The sequence below is a fragment of the Nelumbo nucifera genome, chromosome 6 (genome assembly GCF_055504915.1).
Source record: "Nelumbo nucifera cultivar China Antique chromosome 6, China Antique-T2T, whole genome shotgun sequence".
NCBI lineage: Eukaryota > Viridiplantae > Streptophyta > Magnoliopsida > Proteales > Nelumbonaceae > Nelumbo > Nelumbo nucifera.
In genome coordinates this window covers 39,314,349-39,341,814 of record NC_142654.1, presented here as the reverse complement: position 1 = coordinate 39,341,814, position 27,466 = coordinate 39,314,349, and the positions used below count along the sequence as shown (strand labels likewise).

At 38.9% G+C, this 27,466-nt stretch overlaps 1 protein-coding gene and 1 long non-coding RNA gene across 6 annotated transcripts; one reads left to right on the top strand and one right to left on the bottom strand.

The window, feature by feature from the left end:
* Window positions 1-1,368: 1,368 nt before the first annotated feature.
* LOC104586375 (uncharacterized) lies at window positions 1,369-6,999 on the bottom strand. 2 transcript variants are annotated; one of them, XR_733444.3, is made up of 5 exons: window positions 6,860-6,999; window positions 6,641-6,725; window positions 3,811-3,890; window positions 3,391-3,687; window positions 1,369-1,864 (listed from the first exon to the last, which is right to left on the bottom strand). It is a non-coding gene; the product is annotated as an uncharacterized LOC104586375 (long non-coding RNA). The 2 variants fall into 2 exon arrangements; XR_733443.3 differs by having other exon boundaries at window positions 1,369-1,851.
* Window positions 7,000-7,384: 385 nt separating this feature from the next.
* Window positions 7,385-24,312, top strand: LOC104586376 (mitochondrial pyruvate carrier 1-like). Of its 4 annotated transcripts, XR_733445.3 has the most exons (7): window positions 7,385-7,541; window positions 21,699-21,816; window positions 22,584-22,638; window positions 22,727-22,862; window positions 23,299-23,364; window positions 23,632-23,679; window positions 23,962-24,312. XR_733445.3 is itself a non-coding variant. In XM_010243585.3 (6 exons), exons 2-5 carry the CDS (start codon window positions 21,724-21,726, stop codon window positions 23,336-23,338), a joined length of 324 nt encoding a protein of 107 aa, XP_010241887.1. In that variant the 5' UTR covers window positions 7,385-7,541; window positions 21,699-21,723; the 3' UTR covers window positions 23,339-23,364; window positions 23,962-24,312. The 4 variants fall into 4 exon arrangements, 3 of the variants coding, with proteins under 3 accessions (XP_010241887.1, XP_019051394.1, XP_088746965.1); XM_010243585.3 differs by lacking the exon at window positions 23,632-23,679; XM_088890839.1 differs by lacking the exons at window positions 23,632-23,679; window positions 23,962-24,312 and adding an exon at window positions 8,033-8,067 and having other exon boundaries at window positions 7,424-7,542; window positions 23,299-23,521.
* The last annotated feature ends 3,154 nt before the right edge of the window (window positions 24,313-27,466 follow it).

The window sequence follows — 27,466 nt, the reverse complement described above, 5'->3', positions numbered from 1 at the left end:
GGTAGTTTAGTGAAGAAAATTTCTAGAATCTCACTACCTCATTCGCACTTCTATAAGAAGTATAATGGGGAGTCACAACCTCCAAAGTATAGGTTGATAATTTATAATTTACCCTTTTCTTTTGGGGATGGGGGAAAGTTGCAGGGTTACCAAAATTTGGGTAAAAGACTTAAACATACCCCAAGTTTTTCAAATAGACTATGGTTCCATTTGATTCATAGTTGGAATCAAAATCAATATCCCTTGGAGTCAGAATTGAAATGGTCTATTCCCATAGTCAGTTTGGTTCAGACAAGAATCGGAATCAGAGTTGGAATAAGCTGAAATAGGATTTCATTCCCAAGGGAGGGGGAGGGAATAGCCATTTCCTAAAATGGGAGAATGCCATTCCAACAGGAATGAGAATGAAATTCCGAATGTGCCCATGGTTGGATTCCAATTCCAGACCCTTATTTCTGTGAACCAAACAGGCCCTATATTTCTTATAGATTGTCTGGGAAAGACTTTTTTACCCTTCATTGTTCAAATTTTCAAAGAAAACCAGAGTCACGAACACTCTTCATCATCTCCCTCCTTTGAACACAACAGCAGCAGAAAGGCAAAACCTCCCGATTCACATTTCTACTGTTACCTTCAACCACCGGTCCCTTATTTTAATCCGCTTCCCCCACTTTCACTTTATCCATATACTGCCCCCTATTTTAGTCTAAACCGATCCAACAATGTCTTTTGTTCACCTACTCCACCATGGATCAGCCACTTGATTCAGCTCAAGTATGCTTGTTCCTCTCCAACACTTAAAGTTTGATCCATGCAAGCCTACTAGGAAGCACCAGTCTCTACAACTTGAACCAACTGCCCGCATCTAAAATTAAGAGGTCACCCTTCTTTCCTGTGCTATATATTACAGCTGCCCGCATCTAAATTCAGGGTATGTTTAAGACAATATGAAAGCTCAGGGTATGTTGAATTTATTTACCCAAGATCCAAAGTATCGATACTGGCTGGGCGTATCGGCCAGTATCGGTCCTTTTTTTAACTTTTTTTTTATTTTGGTTCAGAGGGGCCGGTTTAAGTCCCAGCTACCCTCTGAACTAGGCCCTGACCCAATACAACCCCTGTAGGAACATATCGGTAAGAGCCCGATATGATACAAATTGGCCGTATCGACCGATACGTAACAATTTTTGAACGAACCTTGCTTTTACCCTTAAAATTTTTCAGACTCACTTTGGAAGGAGTACAAATACAAATATGTAGAATACAGAACCTTGTATCTTGCATATACTTGCACTGTACATATTTGTTTTTTTGTAGTCTTTCCAAGTTTCAAATTCGGAAAGCAAGACAAACAGCGCTAAGACCTTGTTCCTACAGATGAAATCACTGATAAACAATTTCAACCCAATTAATGATGCTAGAGCAACTACCAGCCCTTAAGCTGGTTGTTTTTTCGGGATAAATTATTACAATAATATCCAGTCCTAACACAACTGTTTTTGTCATTAGTCTTTAGACAATTTTGTATGAAAAAAAAAATGCCAAAGCCTAAAACGACACCCCAAATTGTGCTGTAGTAAATAGTGGTCCAACCAATTTGAGCACATTGCTTGCCCTGCCACTGGGCTCAAGGCTGGCTTAATATTAAAGAAATGCTCAACCTCAATGGTTTGGAAGTTGGTACAACAGTGAGCCGTAGGTCCATCAGTAGTATCACCATAGGCTCTCAAATGTTTCCCCAGCATTGACAGATCACCACCAACATGCACCAAACAGGGCCCACCAGGATGGAGTCAAAAGCTAGGCACCAGGCAGGCATTTCTACTCGCCCAAACACGCTTCATTATCATCCTGCAATCAACAACTTTGAACCAGACTTTTCATAACTGCTCAGTAGAAACTGAATCATGTAGAGGCACACTGGCACAGACTAGAAAGAAAACAATTTGCATGTATGTGTACAAAAACGGCATTCCAATCAACCTCAAGGGGTGTTAATGGTTGCCAATTTGCTCATCTAATTCTGAGACTAGTGGTGTCATTGCTGATATAAGAGGTAACTTAATTTGGGTCTTTAATGGGCCTATTGGTGAAACGGACTTCTCTAAGGCAGAAACTACCTTAACAGGTCTGAGATTGGCTTTTTCCCTTCGTGTGTGACTTTTGCTAGTTGAAGGTGATTCTAGAAATGTGATTGGATGGGTTTCCAATAGTGATGGTGGGCCTTGGAGATTCTCTCCATTTTTTAAATGAGATCCATCTTGCATTAGATCTTGCTTGCATCTTTAGGTGGATCCCAAGGGATTTAAATGTTTTCGCAGATTCTTTAGCTAAGTTTGGGGTGGGCAGAGATGTTTTGTATAGTGCTATTTCTTGCCCTTGTAATTAGCTTGGTGTTATGGCATAGCTGTATATCCTCTTTTTGTATATCCCCCATCCCCCTTTACTGAAAGTCAACCTTTTCTCAAAAAAATTCTAGGTGTAGCATTGACACTCCAAACAACCCTACAAGGTTCCATCACTTGAGAGAGGAAAATATGCAACAATGTTGCCTCCATGTTTCATCTATACCTCCATAGACCTGGGGTTCTAACAACACCCTGTCCAACATTCAGATCCAGTGAGGTGAAGATCTGCAAACCACACCTACTCACATTTTACCTAACCAAGGGACTCAAAAGAACTCCTAAGAAAATATTCAAAACCACTACTGCTCCTGTTTTATTTTGTTTTCTTTCATCCATCTGACTCTTATATGACCCCAGTTCATAATGTCTTTCAGAAAGTCTAAATGGTTCTAGCTGTTGGGCTAGGTTTTTCTGTTGTCAGGTTTCAATTCTTAACCCAAGGAAAAAAGACATCCAACTCCCAGAACCCAGATCACCTGACTCAATCTGGCTTTTAAAAACATCCCTTTCAGCACTGCAGCCTGAACAACAAAGTTCAACACCAAATAGAAAAGGATGTCAAACAGCTACATTACAATCAGTTACCTGGCAGAAACTGCATAGGTACCTGATAACAGCTGAAGTAGCTGAACTGAATGGCATAGTGCTTTATCTTTTAGAAAATAAGCTATTAAGGAAGTTGTGAGTTCCTTGATGGCTATAACTATAGTTGAATTTTTAATTATTTTATTCAATAAAAGACAGAATTAAGTCATTCAATTCAGCCACTTCAGCCGTTATCAAATAGCCATTGAGCTGCCTCATATAGGATTTATGACCTCAGCAAACCCATCCCCATATAGAATTTTTTCAAGCCACAGATTCTTAAAATCTTCAGGTAACAATCAGGTCTTAAACGATGATACAATAGCCTAGTGAGTAATGTATTTATGCAAGGACAAATAAGCCAGTATGAAAACATAAAAGATACCACAAGTCATACCTAGAAGGAGCTTTCATGTGACAGACTGACAGTTACTTTCGTTTCTTTTTAGCCTGCAAAAGTGAGGCCTCATGGCCCACCCTCTTCTTTCCAAAAGCATTAGTTCTGCTCTCTAAGTTCTCATCATCCTCGTCACTGCATCCACCATTTCTCTCAGATAGGATGGATTCCTCCATATTTTTGGCTGCTCGTCTTTTTTCAGTATCCAGCTTGGCACGTAACTTTCTTTCCACAGGATCAGTTGAAGTTTCAAGTTTTGAGTGACGCAATACTTTTGCTGTGGACCCCAATCCAAGTCTATAAAAGGATAAGCATAAGGAAGGGAAGAAGTTAGAAGACAATAAATGAAACAATAATAACCATGGTGGGGGGGAAGAAAATAAAAGGATAAGCATAGGAAGATTAGTATGGAAAGTTAACCTGGAAGGTCGGCCCTCATTTTCTACTTCAGTTGATTCATTCATTGTTGATCCACTCATGTTATTAACCCATGATTCAGCCTGTACACATGTTGCGTCTGGTGTAAGGAGAGAGAGATAAAGAGAAAGAGAGCTCTAGCATTTAACACAATTGGGAGCAAATAAGACGGTAAATTGGTGAAACTACCAATTCCACAAATTTGGACCAACACTTGTGTCAAACAACTAGTTGAAATCAAAATGTAACATCAAAAGAGAAGCACATAGACAAAGCATGCATGAAACACCTAACCAAATATGCATTCAAAATAAGTTGCAAACTTGTAGAAGCCAATTATATGTATTATATGCCCACTAAAAGCAATGGTACCCATCATGTATTTCTGATTTGTTCACTGAGAGAGGAAAGAGAGATCTCATCAGAGAAGGCCAGAGGAAGGGGGGTATTACTATTTCTGCTCAAGAAACACATCCAAACATTATACTATACAGAGTGGTCTATGTCCTAGTCCTGGTATATGTTTCCTTCACATATTCATCAGTCACTTACAGTATGAAGATGACACAGTGTTGTTTCTTGAGGCAGAATAAGAAGGTTTGGAGCAGTTAAGGAGGGTCATTCTTTGTTTTGAAGCTATTTCTGGTTTGCAGATCAATTTCTCAAAAAGTAGTCTGATCGGTATTAATGCATCTCCTGATTCAGTTAGGTTATTGGCAGGAATTTTAGGATGCAGAACTGAGGAGTGGCCCATTACTTATTTTGGGTTGCCACTAGGTGCAAATCCAAAGAGTCTGCAGTTTTGGGATCCTGTGGCTTAAAACTGTGAAAATAGGTTGGCCTTGTGGAAGGTGAATTACCTTTCAAAGGAGGGAAGATTGACTCTCATCAAGGTTGTGCTGGCAAACCTTTCTTCTTACCTCTTGTCAGTGTCCAGAGTTCCAGTCAAAGTAAGAGACAAAATAGAGAAACTACTGAGAGAGCTCCTTTGGGAGGGTGGAGGTAGTAAGGGAGACCACCTAGTGAGCTGGGAGGTGGTGTGCAAATCTAAGGAGGAAGGAGGGTTAGGAGTATACAAGCTTAACAACAGCAATTTGGCTCTTCCAGGGAAATATTTATGGCGGCTCCCACTTGAACAAGACAGCCTCTAGACAAGAGTGGTCACTGGCAGATTTAGTTTACATTCCAACAGGTGGGATGGTGTTCTCCGCTCAAAGAGAGTCCGTTCTAGCTGTATTTGGAAAGGTATAATCAACTCTATCCTGTTTTCATTAACTTCATTAGGTTTTCTATTGCAAAAGGGAATCATATTAAATTCTGGACCGATACTTGGGGAGGTGACAGATTTGGCAGACCAATTCCCTTGTTTGTTTCATCTCTCCCTTAATCCAGATGGTACTGTATCTAGTTTTAGGATCAGCCCAAGTAGCAATTCTGTTTGGACCTTTAATTGGCATCAAAACCCTAGAGATCATGAAATTCAAGAGTTGAATAGTCTAGTGTCTTTGCTCTTACAGGCTTATCTCTCTCCATTTAAGTCAGATAGGAAAGTTTGGAGAGTACATCCCTCTGGTTGTTTTTCAACTAATTCTTTTCATAGAGCTCTCAGCTTGAAGCCTTAGAACTGCTCTTTTCTCAGCTTGTGTTTAAATGATGGTGAATCTGCAGGCCAATTGCCACTTGACTGCAGCACAAGTAGAAGTGCATGGTAGCACTTCCTCACCTTACAAAGTTAACTTGGGTCTTTCCAAAGCATATAAGTGACCTGCTTCACTAATGGAGGTGTGAAGACCTAGGAAAGAGGTATTCTTTACTGCAGGCTCGTTCTCCGTGCTGTTTTATGGGGCTTGTGGGAGGAGAGAAATTTGTGTATCTTCAATAACAAGAATATGCCTCTCGTGGAGTTGTTGGATTGCATCATAGGTCTGTGCAACCAGTGGGCTCTGTGCAAAAAGGAGTTCAAGGGAGTCAGTTATGAGAGATAAGTTTAAACCTGCTTCCTTTGCTGTGTTCTTTTCCTCCTTCCAGGAACTTAACAAGGGTTACTCCTGCTGTTTCAGATGTTGTGCTTCTCAGATTTGATGGAAGCTCGGTGAGAAATCCTGGGATGACTGAATTGGTGGTGTATTCTTGACAAACAGGGGAGAGGTAATCTGGGTTTACACTTTACAACGGGCTCATTGGTGCTGCAAGCTCAACAAAGGCAGAATTGTTGGCTCTTCTTACAGATCTGAGAATAGCTCGTCAGTTCAAGTTCAGGTCTTTCACTATTGAAGGGGACTCGGCCAATGTTATTAGGTGGATGACCTCAAATACAGGAGGCCTGTGGAGGCTGGATCACTTTCTCAATGAGGCTAGAGACTTGATCGCTACTATGTCTTCTGCTATTAGGTGGACTTCTAGGGAATCTAATTCAGTTGCAGATTTTTTTTGGCAAAAACACGTGTTTACAGAGAATTCTTGTAATAGCAGTGCCATTATGCCCTGAGTTTTTGGAGGGCTCTTTTGCTCGATTGTTGCTCTCTGTTTGTACAGGCCCTTCTTTTTAATATAACATCTTGTTATCTCGCTTCAAAAAAAAAATCACTGAAAACATGTCAAACACAGCCTTAAAATCTAAGCACAGAAAGAGAACACGAAACCAAATTAATTCTGCTAATTCTGCATCACATTCATCAGACACAATACAAAACAATAAATAAACAAAAGGATAAAGAAAATATAGGCGATTAAACTTTTATTCAAACAAAACAATGCATGAAGAGAACACAACTGGGTTTGGATCATTATTTATCTTTTTATCGCCATAGTAAAGGAATAGAAAGAATAGTACTAATTGAAGTGCTTTCCCCAATGTCACCAATTTAGGAGCGACTTTCTGTGGTGTATCTTTGCTCATCGGAATTTCTATAGTCTGCCTGAGACAAATACCAAACAGAACTAACAGTTGAATTGAATTCCAAAAACCAAATCAGAAAAGAAAAAAGCTTCCTTGACTAGACATAAAAGAAAAAACCCTAGTTTAAAACCACCATACTATCACCAAGCTTACCCTCCTTTCTACGGCCCAAACCAGTGGTTTCCCTCCACAGAATAACTAGGTGGGTTGAACTAAATCGGATTGTCTGCGACTTGAGAACGGCCGAGAGAGAGTTTCTTCAAGTTCAAAAAGCACTGAAGCAGTTAGGTGCGAGGAGGTTTTTAAAACTTTTAAGCAGCAAGAAAGCTGAGAGGAGTCTGCTATGGTACCGAAAAGGTAAGGTACCTATTTCTTCTTTCAAAGTGTTTCACGGTTTGGCATCCGACCCACTTTCCAAAATGAGGGGTCCGAAGTCCGATCTGGAACCGAACCGAAAGTTCAACCTAACCTCAGAGTAGGAGAAGGGTATCGCGTTCGTGTCACGTGTTGAACAACCATGATCGCAGCACTTTGTTACGACCGTCCAATGAAACATGGACAGGTCATCCATGGAAATAAATTTAAAACATCAGGTAGCATCTTTTTTATTTCCATCGCTTACGTTTCCGTCTTTTATTGGTCAGTTTCATGAGAAGTCGTAGCAGATGTGTTCTCGTGGGTGTGAATATGAAACCGGAGATGGAACTGGTTCTGAAAGGGTCAAGTCACACAGAGGAGACGACGGAAGGGAACTCCAATTCCTATCCTTCTCATCTTCTTTCTTCTCTCCCAAACCAATTTCTCTTCCGTTGTCTCTGTAGTTGAACTGTTGCAGGTAATTATCTTCTCTCTCTCTCTCTCTCTCAATTTTTTCTTGTTTTCTGAAGAGATGATTGATGCCTGATTGATATAAAACTTTTTTGAAGATAATCAGTTCATTTGCTTCCACCTCTATTGCTTGTGGCTTTTATTCTGAATTGTATCGGTTTTCCATTGTTTTAACGATGAAGGGTAGACAGCTGCCGATTTAGAACCTTGCCTACTGCACTGAAGGCAAACAATAATTAATTAATTAGAAACTTAGATATCATTGCATCAATTTGACCAGATTATTCTCCGTAATCCCCAAAACAAAACAAAATTGAGTGATTGGGCTCAAGCCCAAGTGTCTATGTTTCTACACTGCTTATTGCCAATATCTACTGCTACCTAAAAAAGAAAAAAGTACTTTCCAAAATTTTCAACTTTTATGGCATGACACCACCACTCCATGTTTAGCTCTGAAAAAATATCCACTAAGATCTTATCTTACCTCCTTCACACAAGAACCGTTCTGAAAATTTTGGAAGGCCAAGAACAGTGTAAGGACTTTTTCCTTTTTTCCTCTATTAAATAGAAGTGGTTGGTTCTGTGCATTTACTCTTTGTTCCTTAAGTCTCATCACAGTGTATTTTGTATTTTCAGTTTAATTTTATTAGAATATAGCATCTGCCCACTAACTCACCCATTCCTATCCCTTAATCTCTTCTTTTTCTTCCACTGTTCTACTCATAGAACTCACCTTGAAGATAGGGAAATATGAAATTGTCAATCTATGGGACACTTACACTGTCACCCAGTTCTGCTAAACTTTATTTTGCCACATCCAAGAGAATGTATTCTCATTTTCTTTCATATGAACTATTTGAGCAGTTGCTATTTTTAGTTATTTAGTTGTTCCTGTTAATGCATTTATCTACCTATAGTTCGTTAAGCCTAGTATGATAATACCCATGGTTTCACATCTGCAATAGCACAGATGATTGATTATGTAGTTGTATGATTTAGAGACACTTGTAAAATGTTAGTTTTCATTCTATGCATCAAATTTTATGGGGGAAAGTCATGAGATATACAGGTTTTGCAAATTTTTATTCCATTTAGTTTCAAACAGACCTAGAAGAGATCGCCTTAATGGACTATTGCTTTCTGGGTGACAGATTTGATATAGTTCTGGAGAGAGCTACTATAGTAGTCCATATAAGATTGTTATATTATTAATTATTTTGCTGAATATTAACATTAATTGTTTTGGTTGTGCTTCTATTATGTCCAAGAAATCAAAAAAGATCAGTTAAGGATGACTGGTTCATATATTGATGGAATTACAGATGTAGAATGTATATTCTTTAGTTAGATGACGAGCTTAATTTTAGGATTCAGGATTTAGTTGGGTTAATACTTGATTTTTTTTTTCTAGCAGTAACATGTCAACAACTTTCTTAATAGAAAGAAAGGTGTCAATATGAAAGGAAGAACATCATCTTATGCCCCAAGGAAGAAATAAAATAAAACAAAAGAGAGACAAGATAAAGACAAAAATTGTCCAAAAGATAGTCCCACCCTGCTATTCTTCCCTAACATTACATCAAACCCCAAAGAGTACAAACAGACCTTCAGCCCTGAGGAGTGGGTTCCCTATACAACTCTTTTCTGGAAGCCCCTTCCCTGGCAAGAGGATCTGCTAAGGAGTTGGCAGCTCTATGAAGATTTTGGGTTTGGGTTAAGTTTAGATTGGCACCAAGTTGTTATCCTAATTTGAAGTTTAATTGTTTAAACCCTTTGTAGTGGCTTAGTAGAGGACCTTGAGGTGCAACCTTCATTTGTCACGCTGTATAATCCCTGGTTGATGCATGCACTGTATTATATAATCCCCTACCCAAGGCAGCCCAGAGAGAATGGTTTCCTCCTCAGGGCTCAGTTTGGAAGGAGTACAAATACAAATATGTAGAGTGCAAAACCTTGTATTTTGTATCATTTTGTATGCTTTTTCACTATACATATTTGTATTTGTACTCTTTCCAAACTCAGCGCAAAGGTCAATTTCTGTACACCACAAATGAGCCAATAGCCCCCCCCCCCCCGATCTTCAATTCAACACTCGTTAATTCTCACATCATACTTGACTAACAGAGACAACTAAAAAGAAGGTTACATGTGCCTCTCATTTTGTTCACTTTTCTCCTTTTACTTTTAAGGGATGGCAAGTGTTGGTGCACTGTTTTGCACCATTTATCTCCTAAGCATTAGCTAGACATATACATATATAGCAAAGTCCCCAACACCATATTATATTGTAGTATTGGTGTTGTTTTAACTTTATGTTTCTTTTTGATATAAAAAAAAAAAAAAAAAAAAAAAAAACGTATGACAAGCAGAAATTGCTTTTCAGCCACTCCTAAGAAACATCACCTTGGGATGGTTTCTAGCATCTAAGCCATCCAACACTTGGATGGCCTTGATTTTTAGGGCTTCCCTAAAATGCGGGTTCTCAGGACCAGCTTAGCATTTTCCTTGTACTCTGACTAGATTCAGCTTTTTTCTGTTATGTTGCAATTACTTATGCAATGGTCATTTGATTTAATATTAGTTATGTTATTGGTATTACATCTCTGTATGTTTGGGAAGTCCAGATGTTTCAAGTGATAAAAATTCTTCGGTGGAGTTGTATTAGTTGACCATATAAATGTTGAGTGGGAGGAGGTAGGAATTTCAAGAATGTTAATTGAAGGCTATCTGGTGATGCCATTGTAAGTGGATTAACCTGTTATTTGCAGGTGAGTAGTATCAACTTTAGGCACTAATTAAGGTAAGGAATTATCTTCATCTATTGCTGCATTTAATAGGTGCACTGATCAGAAAGAGGGGGTCAATAAGAGGATGGGACGATATGATAAGAATCCATGAAAGGAGGTTTAGGGTTTTGGTTAATAGGAGAGGAGGAGGATGCAGCACCAATGGGACGTCATGTATCCTTCAGTCCTTACGCCCATGCCCAAATAGCTCTATTAATATATTGTATCCATAACTACAGTGGATTAGTGATTAGTGAAAATTGTATGGGGGATATCAATAATCAGAGTCAAAATGGTGAGCCCCATAAATTTGAATCTAAAAGTTGGAATGTTCTGCGTATAGGAGGATGGCATATTTTTTATGTCATTTCTCATTTGAGGAGAAACTTTGGAAATTAAGAAGGTTTGATGAATGGAGAGGGGTAAAACAGGTAATATGTAATAAGATTAGGGGGCAAAACGTTAGTAGTTCAGTTTTGAGGTCACATGACCTGAAGGATAGATTTTGTGGTGCTATTTGAAGGGACAGGAGCTTCAAGCATGAGGGAGAGAGATAGGCCAACAATATAGTAGTTTTCCTGTTTTCAAGTCTACAATCTAGGGTAGAAAAGGTAACGAGAAGATTGAGGTTTGAGGAGACAATTGTGAAAGGGGCCATGGACTCAAGCTTGTCTGGGGTGGCCATGGGCATAGTGATAGTTAGGCGACGCCTAGGCGACTAGACGGTTTTCAAACTTTGCCTCGCCCAAACACCATGCAAAGTTTGTATAAGGTGCACGCCTGGGTGACTAGGCAGGCGCTTAACTCCAAGGTGCATGCCTAGGCTAGATGCAAGACACATTAATACATCCCTTAATACATTGATCCTTTTTTTTTTTTTGAAGCAAAGGTAACTTTTTAATGAAGAAGAAAAAAATAGAAGTACATGAAAGGATGTACTGAATCCAAGAGTGGCTTGGCAGGATTACAAAGGCAAACAACTGTTACTAAACAAGAAATCTCTAGAGACCCCTGATTTTGCTAGGATATCAGCAACAGAATTTTGCTCCCTAGGAATCCAGACTAGCTTCACATTCATAGAGACTAAGATATTCCTAGCTTCAGCTAAGAAGTGGGCTAGTCTCCAGGGCCCTCCCTTCTCCTGTAACCAAGCTATAGTATTTGCAGAATCCCCTTTAATGGTTAAAGAGGATAAACCTATCTGTTTGGCAAGGTAAATTCCTGTGAGTGCAGCCATGATCTTTGCCTTTGTGGCATCTGCCCTCCCAATTGGACCACTGTAAGCCCAACAAATATTCCCCCTTTCCCCTCGTATACACCTCCAATTCCTGCTTGACCTGTGGATCCTTGGCCACTACCATCAAAGTTTAGAGTCATTTCTCCTTCTCCTTCTCCTTCTCTAAGAGACTGTATCATAGTCCCCTCAAATCTTGGAGAGGAGTGTAGGATTTCTGGAAGGTTGCTCTGGAGATCGTTTAGGGAGAGACCTTTGAACACTTCAGAATTGATTACCCAAAGATTGCAGAGATATGTGATGTAGGAAGTTAGATATTCAACATTTCTAGCTTTATTTTCAAAAGTTCTATCGTTCCTTTCTTCCCAAATGCCCCACAAGACTGCATGGGTCACTGTGTTCCAGTAAAATCTTCCTCTTTTTCCTAGCTCTCTGCCTTGCCATTGCCACAAGATGTCAACCACCCTCTCCGGGAACACCCAACTATAACCAACTAGGTTAGAAGTGGAGCTAGTCACCCAAAAGACTTTAGACCCACCAGCTTGGTGAATAGCTTGTACAAAATTCTAGCTAAGGTCTTGGCTCTAAGAATCCGGGAAGTCCTCCCCTCCCTTGTAACTTCCAATCAAGGGGCTTTTGTCCAAGATAGGCAAATCACTGATCAAATCTTAATTGCTAATGAATGTGTTAAGGAAATGAAGATATTAAAGAAAAAAGGATTAATTTGCAAGTTGGACTTGGAAAAAGCCTATGGCTTAGTTGATTGGACTTAATCAAGGTTTTAAGGTAATGTGGGTTTGGTGAGAGATGGTGCAAATGGATTTGGGGGTTCTTAAGATCTTGTCACTACTCTATCTTAGTCAATGGCACAGTAGTGGATTTCTTTCCATCTAAACGTGGGTTAAGACAAGGAGATCCTCTCTCCCTTTGTTTTCACACTTATAGCTGATGTTCTAAGCAGAATTATTATAAGGCTGATCAGCGAGGGTTGTTGAGAGGGTGGAGAGTAGGAAGAGATGGTGTGCCTATTACCCATTTACAGTTTGCAGATGACACCATTCTTTTTTGTAAAGGAACTGAGTTGGAATGGGTAAGGAACATGAAGCTTTCAGTGCAGCTCTTTGAAAGGATGTCAAACCTTAGGATCAATTTTGAGAAAAGTTGCGTAGTGGGGGTCAATATGAGGGAATGGGAATTGGCAGAATGTGCAAAAATTATAGGTTGTAGTGTTGGATCATGGTCTTTGACCTATCTAGGTTTGCTCCTTGGAGCTAACCCAAAAGAAGTTGGTTTATGGAATCCAGTCTTAGAAAAGTTCTCCAAAAAGTTAGCTGGCTGGAAGAAAGGGTATTTGTCGTTAGGGGGCAGGATTACAACTTACCTGTCTACTATTTGTCAGTTTTCAAGGCTCCAGTCAGTGTTTGCAAAAGCTTAGAGAAGATGATGAGGGATGTTTTGTGGGAGCCAGGGGAGGAAAAGAAAGATCATAGGATAAGTTGGGAGGTTGTGTGTAGGAACAAAAAAGGAGGGTTGGGTTTAGGCAATATACAGAAAGGGAACTTGGCATTACTTGGGGAGTGGTTATGGAGATTGCCTCGAAATAGGGACAAATTGTGGACTAAGGTGATAGTGAGCATTCATGGGCTCTTGGACAATGGATGGGGTGCTGGTCTACTGCCTAGGGCAACCCGAAAGACACCTTGGAAGGCTATAATTGCAATTTTACCTACATTCATCCCCTACATCAGGTACAATCTTTGTAATGGTAATGGTATAAAATTTTAGGAACGTATATGGATAGGAACCTCCCCCTTAAAGGATCAATTTCCTTCACTGTATGGCCTCTCAAGCCTTAAAAATGAGCCAATTTCCAAATTCTGTGTTCAATCTTCAAATAATGGGGTTAATTGGGATTTGGGCTTCCAAAGGGGCATCAGAGATTCAAAATTTCAGAGCGTAATTAACCTATTACAGCTGTTGGAGTGAGTTTTTCTTGAGCCATCTGTACCTGATAGCCAAATCTGGACCTGTACTACCTCTGGCTCCTTTTCTTGTGCTTCTTTCCTCAAAACTTTGGCACAGCTCTCCCCTAGTATCCTGCCTTCTTTTCCTGTGAAAGAGGTACGGCACAGACCTGTCCCGCCAGGGATTGCGGCTTTTTGTTGGGAAGTTGTACGTGGAAAGATTAACACACTTGATCTTCTTCAAAGAAAGCGGCCCAATTTGTGTTTATCCCCTCACTGATGTGTCTTATGTAAGGCTGATGGTGAGAGTTTATATCACTTATTTGTCTCTTGTCCTTTTACTACTTAGGTTTGGGAATTGTGCTTCCCTTTGTTTGGGTTCAGGTGGATCCCTCCTGTGAGTGTACAGAGCTTGTTTGGTGCAACTGTGTTTTCATGGCCAAAAAAGAAAGGGAGAACTATGAGGTGTATAAGCTGCTACCTTGTGGACGATTTGGGAAGAGCAGAACTCAAGAATCTTCTTGGATAAAGCAAGAAGTAAAGAAGAAGTTTTTTGAAGCAATCGCAATTAAAGTGGTACACTGGCTGAAGTCCCTGAAAGATTTCTCTAGTGTTTCAGCAACTGATATATTGATGAACTGGAGGGCAGTGGCAGATTCTTCTATTGTTAAGGCTGTCACAATTCATCATTGGAGCCCACTAGACAGGGGCTTTATTAAATTAAATTTTGATGGTAGTAGCATAGGGAATCTGATGGAACCCAGGTAGGTAATCCACCATCAGGTCACCAAGCCCATGCTGATCAGGAAAGCCAGGCCCATACGGGTCATGAGGCCCATGCAGCAGCAAGAGCGGCACATGCAAAGCATTGCAAGCCTCCCCTGCGATTTGTTTACAACCGCAGGCCACGTCTTAACCACCCACGTGCATAGCGCGTGGTCATGATGAGCTGATTAGGGGGAAGCCTATATAAGGCCTACGGGTAGAACTGAATGAGCAGAAAAAGCATAATCAACTTAGTCTCTCTCTCTTTCGTAACTCTATTTTTGGAGAAGGAGCTCCCTCGAAGAAGCTTCGTCACTTAGAGTCTATCAATTGGTATCAGAGCCCCTAATCCGCCATGCCCACAACTCGCAACCAGTCACAAGAAGACAGGATCTACCAGATGGAGGGTGAACTGAGAAGTATTAAAGACGCCCTCTCTGCGGTGGTATCTTAGCTCAAGCAAATGTCATCCCAGCCCAGCAAGGAGGCAGACCAAGAAGGATCGAGCAGCGGTGCTCTTCAACTGAGCGGCACCTTCAACCTTCGCAGCCCCAAACTGGTATTTCCCACGTATTCAGGTGACGATCCTTCCCCTTGGATCTATCGCGCAAAACGGTATTTTGATTTTCATGAAATTCCAACCAGTCAGAGAGTGCAGATTGCCTCCATCCATCTTGATGGAGAAGCTAGTCTCTGGTACCAATGGTATCGAAGTTCACACCCACAGTTGTCTTGGCTAGACTTTGTTGAGGCCTTGCAAATACGGTTTGGTCCTTCTAGCTTCGAAAATTTTGACGAAGCTTTATCCAAAATAAAACAAGTTGGCTCCATTCAAGAATATCAAGTTGAATTCGAATGGATAGCCATGAGAGTGCATGGATGGCTGGAACATGCTCTCACCGGCTGCTTTATTGGTGGCTTGAGGGAAGACATTAGACTGGAAGTGAAAGCCCTGCAACCCCCTACTGTGCTAGCCGCGGTGAGCCTAGCCCGACTGCATGAAGACAAATTAACCCGGGCTCAGAGGAATCAATGGCCGAGAATTCACGGACCGGCTCCCAAACCCTTGACATCCAAAACCGAACTAACCCCGACTCGACCACACCCCACGCCAGCCCCCACTGTGAGAAAACTCACCTGGGCCGAGATGCAGGCCCGTCAGGAAAAAGGCTTGTGCTATAACTATGAAGAGAAATTTTCTCTGGGCCATAAGTGCAAGGCCCAGCAGATGTTCCTTCTTCAAATTATTGACAGCCCGAATGAGAATGAGGATGTGGATACCGGACCCATGGTCCCTGACAAGGTGGAAGATCCCGTCGAAGAAAACCCAGAAATCTCACTCCACGCCCTAAATAGGCTCCACTCCACTGAGACTATGAGAGTGCATGGTGTTCTTAAGGGTAGAAAAGTGTGCATCTTAATTAATAGTGGGAGTTCCCTTAACTTTATCACTTTGGACCTAGCTTGAGAAATGGGCCTAGAGGTGCAGGCAGTTGCTCCCTTTGCTGTTAAGGCAGCTAATGAACAGCAGATACCTTGTGATGAGCTGTGCAAGGCCGTGGGCCTTAGAATTCAGGGCCATGTGTTCAACGTGGACCTGTATCCCCTGGATTTTAGTGAGGCTGACTTAGTCTTGGGGATCCAATGGCTTAAACTCCTCGGGCCAACAGTATGTGATTGGACCCTCCTGACTATGGATTTCTAGATGAATGGGAAGTAATGTCATTTAAAGGGGATTGGACCAACCGAACCAGCAGCTAGTTCGGCCCAGCATGTTATCAATTACAGCCTTCACTCCAACGCAGCGACAACGGAACCCACAGGGTGACAGAAGATCCCACTTTACAACAGCTCCTAGCAAAGTACCAAGATGTCTTTGGAGAACCAAACGGCCTACCCCCTATACGTACTCAGGATCACCACATTCCTATTCAGCCGGGGGCCCAACCCACCAATGTCAGGCCTTATAGATACCAACATGTTCAGCGGGCTGAAATTGACAAAATAGTCACAGAATTGTTATCCAAGCAACTAATACAACGAGCCACAGTCCCTATTCTTCTCCAGTCCTTCTCGTCAAGAAGGATGGAATGTGGTGTTTTTGTGATTGTCGGGTCCTCAATAGCATCACTGTGAAGGATAGATTTCCAATTCCGTTAATAGATGAGCTATTTGATGAGTTGAAGCATGCTGTTTATTTTTCCAAACTGGACTTACGATCCGGGTCCATCCAGAAGACATCCACAAAACGGCCTTCAGGACCCATGATGGCCATTATGAATTTCTGGTCATGCCTTTTGGGTTGACTAATGCGCCCTCCACTTTTCAAAGCCTCATGAATGATATCTTCCGGCCCCACCTCAGGCGCTTTATCTTGGTGTTCTTCGATGATATCTTGGTCTATATATAGTAGTGATTGGGCTTCTCATTTAGAACATTTGGAGTGAACCCTTGGGATTCTCTGGCGACATCAGTTATTCGCCAAGCCTTCCAAGTGCACTTTCGGCCAAACACAGATTCAGTATTTGGGGCACTTAATTTCGCATGGGACTGTAATGACTGATCCTGAGAAAATTGTGGCAATGACTCAATGGGCTCGACCCAAGACCATTAAGAGTTTGCAGGGTTTTCTGGGTCTCACAGGTTACTATAAAAGGTTCATAAAAGGTTATGCATCCCTAGCCGCCCCTCTTACAGCTCTGCTGAAGAAAGAAGCCTTTACTTGGTCAGAACAAGCGGAGGTGGCATTTGAATCCCTCAAGAAGGTGGTTACAACACCACCTACCCTGGCCTTACCCGATTTTTCCAAGCCATTTGTGGTGGAGTGTGATGCGTTGGGCAGAGGAATTGGTGCAGTCCTGATGCAAGAGGGACACCCTATTGCTTATTTCAGTAAGTTCCTATTCATCCCAGGCCCAATTAAAGTCTACTTATGACAAAGAGTTGATGGCCTTGGTGCTCTCTGTGCACAAATGGAGAGCTTATTTGTTAGGGCGAAAATTCACAGTAAGGACTGATCAGAGGAGTCTCAAAGGATTCTTAACCTTGAACAACAGAAGTGGGCCAGCAAGTTAATGGTCTTTGATTTCACCATTGAATACAAACCTGGTCCATCCAATACAGCTGTTGATGCTCTATCCAGAAGAGAAGAAATGAACTCTTTGACAGTTTACAGACCTCCCCACCCCTTGCTTGATCGCATCAAGGAAGAAGCTCAACAAGATGATGAATTAAAACTGATTCGGGAGCAGTTGGTATCAGGGGCAAGCCAAGTGGCAGGGTACTCCCTAATGGGTTCAGACTTGTTCTACAAAGGGCGACTAGTGATAGCACCCAAATCGTCTTTTCACACAGATCTTTTGAAGTTGTTCCATGAGTCAGTAGAGGGAGGTCATTCTGGGATGATCAGAACTTATAAGTGCATAGCAGCACACTTCTATTGGTGGAGAATGAAGAAGGCGGTGCAGGATTTTGTTGCGAGTTGCTTTGTATGCCAGACTCAGAAATACCAGGCCCAAACCCCAACCGGGTTGCTACAGCCCCTACCCATTCCAGATCAGGTGTGGGATGAGGTAAACTATGGATTTTATCACGGGGTTGCCTAAGTTTGGAGGGAAATCTGTTATACTGGTTGTTGTGGATAGATTGAGCAAGTATGCGCACTTTGCTGCGCTTTCCCACCCCTACACGGCATCTCAAGTAGCTCAGGTCTACATTCGTGAAGTGGCTAAGCTCCATGGTACACCAACAACTATCATCACGGATCGGGACCCAACCTTTGTGAGCCGATTCTGGGAAGAATACTTTCGGGCACAGGGTACTCACACTTACCATTCCACCAGCTACCAACCGCAGACTGATGGGCAATCGGAAGTGGTTAACCGCTGTCTAGAGACCTACCTCAGGTGTTTCGCGGGAGAAAAGCCTACACAGTGGCTAAAATGGCTCCCGTGGGCTGAATTTTGGTATAATACCACTTATCATGTTTCTACTGGGACCACCCCATTCAAGATTTTGTATGGAAGAGACCCACCCTCCGTGTTACCCTATGAGAAGGGCACTTCATCAGTTGCAGAGGTTGAACAGCAACTCGAAGCCAGAGACGAAGCACTTCAATCATTCAAGAACAACTTACTCAAAGCCTAGAATTAGATGTAGATGCAGTATGATAAGAAACATCGCAATGGGGAGCACCAGGTGGGGGACTTAGCCTACCTGAAACTACAACCTTACAGGCAGTCATCTCTGGCAAAACGAGCATGGCAGAAGTTTTCACCCCGTTTCTTTGGTCCCTTCCGCATCTCAGGGAGAGTGGAAGCAGTGGCTTACAAATTAGACTTTCCGAGTACTGCTCGGCTCCACCCAGTATTTCATGTCTCGCTCCTCAAGCCATGTCGAACAGATGCAGCCTTGGTGAAGCCACTATTACCTGAATTTACTAGTGAAGGGCAGCTGATTGTTGAGCCCAATGTCATCTCAGATATCCGCTGGATAAAGATTGGTCGCAAAGTGGTGAAGCAAGCCCTTGGTCAGTGGACGAACTTGCCCACAGAAGATGCCACTTGGGAAGACTTCAGTAGGTTGCAAGAGAAGTTTCCCCATCTTGACCTTGAGGCCAAGGTCATTCTTAAGGGTGGGGGAGATGATGGAACCCAGGTAGGTAATCCGCCATCGGGTCACCAGGCCCATATGGGTCGTGAGGCCCATGCAGCAGCAGGAGCGGCACATGCAAAGCATTGCAAGCCTCCCCTGCGATTTGTTTACAACCGCAGGCCACGTCTTAACCACCCACATGCATAGCGCGTGATCATGATGAGCTGACTAGGGGGAAAGCCTATTATAAGGCCTACGGGTAGAACTGAATGAGCAGAAAAAGCATAACCAACTAACCAACTTAGTCTCCTCTCTTCTTCTTCTTCTCTCGTAACTCTGTTTCTGGAGGAAGGAGCTCCCTCGAAGAAGCTTCGTCACTTAGAGTCTATCAGAATCCAGGTCCCTCCGGCATTGCAGGTGTATTTAGAGATGAAAGGGGCAGAATTATTGCACTATATTCTGGGCCGGCAGGGGAAGGAGACTCATTGAGGGCAGAAGTCATGGCTGTTAATGGAAGGCATACAAAGGGCGAAAACTCTGCACATCAACAGACTAAGTGTGGAGGGAGATTCAAAACTGGTGATCAACTGGCTACAGGATGAGGGAATGAAAATGTGGATGTGCAATAACGGAAGGAAGAAATTCAGATGGTTAACTAGAGACATGGAAGTAAGGATAGGGTGGGTCAAGCGGAGCGCAAATGCCATAGCTGATTCATTAGCTAGGCAAGGGGTGGAGAGAGATTCATTGTTTTGGGCACAATTGTAAGGGATTTGGGGTTTCGTGGGGAGAGATAAGAGTTTTTATCTCTCATGAACTTAAACTGTTTTTAACAGTCTGTACTTGCCACTTTCTTCTCAGATTAATAAAATTGATGTTATTGATCTAAAAAAATAAAAAATAAATAACTTAAAGGATTTCGGGCTAATAAGTTTGCTGAACAATTTCTACAAAATCCTAGCTAAGGTTCTAGTGGAAAGACTTAAAAAGGTGCTAGTGTGGTGTCAGAAAATCAATGTGCTTTTGTTCCTAGGAGGCAGCTATTAGATAGCGTTTTGGTGGCCAATGAATTGATTATTCAAGGAAGAGAGAAGGGAGACCGGGTCTCATTTGTAAGTTGGACTTGGAAAAAGCCTATGATCATGTGAAATGGAGGTGTTTGATTTCACTCTGGAAAAAAAAATGAATTTTGGGCAAAAGTGGAGAAATTGGATGAAATTTGCATCACTTCACCTAAATTTTCTGTCCTGATTAATGGGGAATCTGAGGGCTTCTTTAAAAATTCTAGGGGTCGTCATTAGGGGGATCCCCTCTCTTCCCTCCTGTTTATTTGCCTAATGATGATCTGACCCAATTCATTCTCCAGGTGGGAGAGGTGGGCTTGTGGGAAGGTTTTGAAGTTGGGCCAGGAGGAGGAAAATCCCTGCTTCTAAGATTTGGAACCCTGTTTCCCCCTTAAAAGTCAACGCCTTAGTTTGGGCTGTTGCTATTAGCAGGTGCCTCACTAAGATGGATGGATCTTGAGAGGAGTGTGCAGGGGGTGGACCTTTTCTGTGGGCTTTGTGAACAGGGGCAGGAAGGATCAAATCATCTCTTCTCGCTCTGTTCTTTGTCCTCTCAGCTTTGGTGGCATTATCTATCTGCAGTGGGTGTTTCCTGGGTTATGCCCATATCTCTCTTGGACCTTCTGTGGGGTCGGAATCTTCCTAGGCTCTCAAAGTTAGCCCTCTATGTCTGGTTGCCTATTCCAGCTGTTATAATCAACACTATTTGGACTGAAAGAAGTAGAAGGATTTTTCTAAAACAAAGGGCGTGGAGCAGTTAGTGTCTTTCTCCTTTCGCAAGTTGGTGTCCTGGGTTACTGCAGCTAAAGGTTTTCAGCCGAGCCTCCTGGGGACCCACCTGAGAGATAGAAGTCTGTGGAATTTGTAATTCTGTGGCTTTGTGATCTAATGCTCGGCTGGGAGCTTGTCTCTTGGGGACTTGTATCTTATTATGTAAGAGTTCGAACAAAATTACATTACTTTTTTCAAAAAAAAATGCAATGAGAAGTTGAGCGCAACAAGGAATGCAATGGAGTCAAGGATAATGTGATGAGAGACTAAGTGTGATAGTGCAATGCGATGGAAACCTGCGAATAGAAGCTGCGGAACAAAGTTGCGATGCGGAGCTTGTGCAATTGCAATATGAGAATGCAAAGCTGTGATACATAATTTGTGAAAAGATGGGTTTCACTTGTGCTTAGGTGTTGTCTCATCTATCGCACATTGCAAGAGGTGCGATGGCTAACTCTACGTACTTAGCATTATTTCATCTATCGCACAGAACTGTCTCTTTGGCCAGTTCTGTAAGAGTAACTGTTTGATGTCATGCTGTTCTCTTAGCATTATATCATTGTAATCTTTTTTAATGTTTTTCATCTTTAACAAAATCTTATCGTATTTTATTTATTCTTTAAAAAATGATAAAGCCCAGAAGTAGACCTTATTTTTCCATTATAGTGTTTCAGTCCTGAAGCATGATTGGATGGCCTAGATGCCAAGGACTGCCTAATAATAATGGTCCTTGGAGCTGGCTTAGCATGAAATGGGCTTCTGATTAAGTTCAGGTTTTCTTGTTCTGGTACAAGTATTTGTGCAGTCTTTATGTTCTCTATTATTTCACCTCTGCAATCCTTACTTTGTCTAGTATGACTTAAAACTGTCATGATTAATTCCACTATTAAACCTCATTTTAGGTTTATATTCCTTCCTGACACTGAACAATAAGCATTTTTCAAGGTATTCTTGACACTATCTGACTTTGTTTGCACTATTATACAGGTAGTTGAGCAGCATTTGGGCCTAAATGGCAGCCTTCCGAGCTTTCTGGAACAGTCCCATTGGTCCTAAAACAACTCACTTTTGGGGTCCTGTTGCCAATTGGGGCTTCGTTGTTGCGGTATGCTTGAATAATTTGCCTAGGTTTTAACTTAAAATGTTTTCCCCATTAACTAAAAACGACATTGATATTATATTTTATGAACAAAATTAATTGAAAATTACTTATATAAAACTTCAACCTATGAAAATTTAGTAAAAACACAACATTTAAACCAACTTTACTAATAGATGCAATATAAATTTTACTATAGAGCATATATTTAAATTGAATCAAATGGATTATATCAGATTGGACAGGGGTGGACCCATATTCGATCCAATTATAAACAGATTGTATTCAGATCACCCTTAATGGGATCGAATTCAAATTCAAATTTGGATAACTGGATACCCATTTGCAGCCCTAATCAAAAAGGATAGCCCATCTGGTTTTATATCAGAGAGAGAGAAGGGGTTTTGTCCAGTTTATTGCCACTGCAACTGCATGATCATGGCAATTAAGGAGAGGAAAGTGTTTGAGAGAACACAAAACCCTGCCTACAAGGAACAACAATGGGGGTTTGGAGAATTCCATGTTAATACATACAGTTAGGGGTTGAGTCTACCATGTATACACACACAAATAGTTTGTTTTATATACTCAGCTTATGCAGATAGCGATTAATGTAATCAGGTTCATCCCCATGGTCAAATTGCTCAAGTGTCGATTAACCAACTTATGTACTTCTCTGATTGACATTCGGCTGATTGTGATGTTATGAATGATATTTTTGCATAACGAATCATTTGACTCGTTCATGATTGTAGTTTGTTTTTCCTCTCTAGGGATTGGTGGACATGCAGAAGCCTCCTGAAATGATATCGGGGAATATGACTGCAGGTTAAAAATGTGGATTTGAAAAATATGAACTTCCATTTGGCTTTCTTATGCTAGTAGACCATAACTTACATTTAATTTGGTGTTGCAGCAATGTGTGTTTATTCAGGGTTATTCATGAGATTCGCATGGATGGTGCAGCCACGCAATTATCTGCTTCTAGCATGCCATGCATCAAATGAGACAGTGCAGCTCTATCAACTTTCACGTTGGGCAAAGGCTCATGGGTAAGGAAAAGACTTGAAAAAATAAGTAATTTACTTCAATTATGAAATTATGTGCTTTCTAACCTGCTTTTATTCACTGTGCATACAATTTTATAAAATGTTATTCAAAAAAAGATAATAGTGCAGACAGCAAATAAACATATCCTTTACTTGGCATTTCAAACAAAGTGTTTTAATTCTCTCTACATATACAAATGATGACTAATTTGGATCATCAAATTGAAGGAAGATTTGTTGGGTGGACCCTAACTCAAAATTCCACTGCTGTGACTGTCCTTTCAATGAACATTTGATTTAATGTTGCCTGTATTTTGTCGACTTCTGGAAGCAAAATTATTCCAAACATTCTTTATTTACCTACATGCATGAGAAATACACGGAATGACAGAATCAATTGGAACAGTAGATCTTAGTTTCTTGTGCTTTCTTATCACAGGTACTTGGAGCAGAAGAAAGAGAAAGCTGAAGAACAATGACTTGTAGATGACGCTTTCTTCTCAAGGTGGTGCTTCTAGTTCTAATTTTTGGAAGACAGTTTGCTTATGTTCTTCAATTTGAACATTTGAGCCATTATTGTGTTCGATTTGAAACCCTGCATCTTGTTTTCCCTTCTTCAGTTAGTGAATAAATGAAAAAGAAAAAAGATTTAAAAAGTGAAACCATGTCTTATTTGTCACTGCCAATGTCATTTAGGCCCTGTTTGTTTTTGGGATTTTGAAAGGAGGTGGGGGGTGTTCCATTGACCAACTTACCCATGTTCTTATTTCAGAAACATGTGGGACCCATGGCAAATTGATTTTCCCAGGTATCAGACTTGGTAAGTTGAGTTTCCCAATTAAAATGGTCAAAAATGCCCCAGAAGATACATTTACCCAGGTAAATTAAACAAAAAAGAACATGGGTAAACTTACCGGAGTAAGTGTTTCCTGGGAAAGTAGGTTCCTGAAAAACGAACAGGTCCTTAGTGAATCTTGTTTTATTAAGAACAATGATTTACAAAGCTGCTTCTTGCCTAATGTAGCTCAATCATTGGAAAAAAATTATTCTAACATTATTTTGGGTTGTGATAAACTGATAATGTGATTTTATCCATATACAGATGGTGGGTCATAAGAGAGATTTCGTAGGATGTGTATTAGAATTCTTGAGCAAGGCATGTGCTTGTGGAGTAGGTGTATACTCCCTATTTTGGAAAGCAGACTTTTGGCTGCAATCAAATTTCCACCTTTCAGGATATGGTCAATCCGTCCATGCGATTGTCTTACATAATTATTGAAGGTTTTTTCTTGATCTGTCACTAATTGTTCAATTTTCCCTGCATCGAACTGCCTATTAGGGACCGAGCTTCTATGCTGATGCACATTCAAGGCCGACTGAATAATTAAGCCAAGGGTGCAATGCCAATTTAAACCTTTTCTGTTAATAAATTGAATACTCTGTGATTGTGTTATATCATGTATGGTTATACACACTAGCTTCATACCTGACAAATGCAAAAAGTAAGAGGAGTTCATTCGGTCAAGTCCGTTTAGCTCAGTTGGAATTTTGGAACCTAATCGGCATTTCAAATTGACCATTTTCAGAAGCTGAACCAAACTGCACTTGAATCGATTTGGTTTGGTTTCAAATAAAACTAGTGAATGACCCCGTACTAAGTATGGGGAAGTTAATTATATATATATATATATAGAATAAACATTAATGATTTTTATTACTATTTATAAATTGCCACTTTTTAAGGCATTTATATGGGTCCACATAAATTGACCTTTATATGTCAAACCCGTAAAATTATATGGGTCATTAAATTCAACTTGAACTGTTTATTACTTTAATTTAACCATTATTATTATTAATTTATTTTAGTATTTAATTTAATTTTTTTGTTATATAGTAATAATATTAACTAAATTTGTAATTATTTAAATATTTACATAAAATATTTTTTACCAACTGGCTATAATTATTATATAATAGATTTGTTAATTCATATTTTGCATTTAAGAATAAACATTAATGATTTGGCTTAACAATTTTAATGACTTAATAAATATTGATTCTTATTTAAGGTTTAATTACTGTATTCGGTAATTATTATGGGGCATGCTTTGAATAAACATTAATGATAATTGATGATTGTTATTTCGTTTTTTATTATTTACCTAATTAAGTACTTGATAATTATTATTATTATTATTATTATTATTATTAATTATTCTATAAATAATTGATTGTTATTATTATTTATTTAATTCAGTAATTTTCAGCAAGTAATTATTTGATTTAATTTGAATTATTTCATTTTTTAATTATTTATAATAGACATTTAGGGTAGTCTATTTATTTGATTTAAGAGACTTACCATGTTTTATCTAGACAATGACCCCATACTAAGTAAGGGGCAACTATAGTATCATTTAATTTGAAATTTACTATTTAACAATAAAAAATCAATGTCCTGTTGAGCAACCCACCCCCAAAAAAGTATCAATAACTTGGAAATCATTAATCTATTTATAAAATAATAAAATTAGATGGATGTTTACAACAATATCACCAATATTGCTTAATATTTAGGGACATATGAACAGATAAAAAGCATTTAAATGATATTCATTCAAAGAGGCAAAGAAGGAAGAAAATCATTCAAAGAGCTGCTAAGAAAAATAATCCATGCCAAACAACATTTGTAGATGCATCCATCCTCTGAAGTAAGGGATGAAAAATATATGACTACAATCAAATCATCATGTATGGCTACAATCAACTGATAATTTGATTAGGATTCCAAAGCACATCCAACAGAGGAAACATAAAATAAAGGAGAATAATGGGACCATCCTAAGTATGGAAGTCACCTCCAAGTTAGGTGGCAATGCTTCTTTTGGTCGATCATGATTACGGATTTTAAGTCTAAGCTCCCCATAGTGCACGTAGACTAGCTAAAATTTATCTTTAGGGAAAAAGTAGAGAAACATGCACATAACATAATGGTATGTTTGAATTATGGGAATTGGGAGATAGAAATAGGAAATGTAGGTTGAAATTATAATTTTGGGCATGTTGATGTGCAAATTCAAGTCAATTAGAATACTCATAGATTTTTAATTCATTCATTTAGTAGCAATTTGAACATTTTTTTATTCCATGTCTTTATTGAGTTAATATAGATTACTAATATATTAATAATTGTGAAATCAATAATAATGATAAGTATATTATTATTACTATTTTTTACTAATAATATATTCTTATTATGTGTGTATTGATTTTGAAATCAGTAATATTAAATTATTATTATTATTATTATTATTATTATTATTATTATTATGAAATAATTAATTTGTTATAAATATGATTTTTAGTTAATTCCTAAAATAATAATTGATTTTTTATTTCTTTTAGTTTAACAATAATGGATAATTGAAAGTTTATAATTTAACTTTAACCAAATGATAACAATAATGTAAATAAGTAGCACTAATTATATATTTATAAAATAATCAATATAAACTAATATAATTATAAAATGATTTTATCCTGGTTAATAATTAACATTATTAAAATACTTATTAATTATCATTAATTAATTAACATTACGAAGTAATAATTATCATTGTTATAATTAAGGAATTAATTATCAGTAAGTAATTATAATCGGTAATTAAATTTTATCAAGAATCATTATTAATAGTAATAATTAATTATAGTTATTGATAATAATAATATAAATGTATAATTATATTTAGTAATATAAGTATTAATTATAATTACTGATAATAATAATATAATTAATTATTTCATATAAATGTATGAATTATAAATTCTGATAATAATTCTAATATAAATAATTAACATTAAATATTTATTTTCAAAATAATTAATATGAGTTAATATAAATATAAAATTATTATTTTCGAATTATTAATTACCATTATGAAAATTGTTATTAATTATCATTCTGAATTAATAATGAGAAATATTATCAGTAATTAAGTATTAGCTGTAATTATTATAAGAAATTATTATCAACAATTAATTAATATCAGTGAGTTATTATTATTAGTAATTAATAGCTAAAATTAATTAATTAGAAGTCAATAATTATTATTAGTACTCCTCTCTTTCAAAAAGTTGACTCATCATCATCATCAATGACAACAACTTGATACATACATAATTTGATAAAAATAGGTGAATAACATTCATTTATTTTTTATCTTTTGAAAAACCGAATAAGAGAAAAATAAAATGGTTAGCATTACAAATGAAAAATTATTTGGATTTTTGCAAAAGACATTATTGAACATAAAAAACCAATTATTCAAAAATAAGGTCGTTAATCAAAGAGTATTTAAAATTATTCAGTAAATAATAATTCTAAGAAATTAAAATTATTAATTAATTATCTATCCGAATTAAAATGGGTAATTTCAGAAAATAATTTTAAGTAATTAAATTTTCCTATTAACATTTTTTTAATAATACAGTATTATTAATAGATTAATAATATATTAGTAATTATGAATTCAGTAATAATTATAAGTAAATTATTATTATTATTAACTAATAATATATTCTTATTATGTGTGTATTGATTTTGA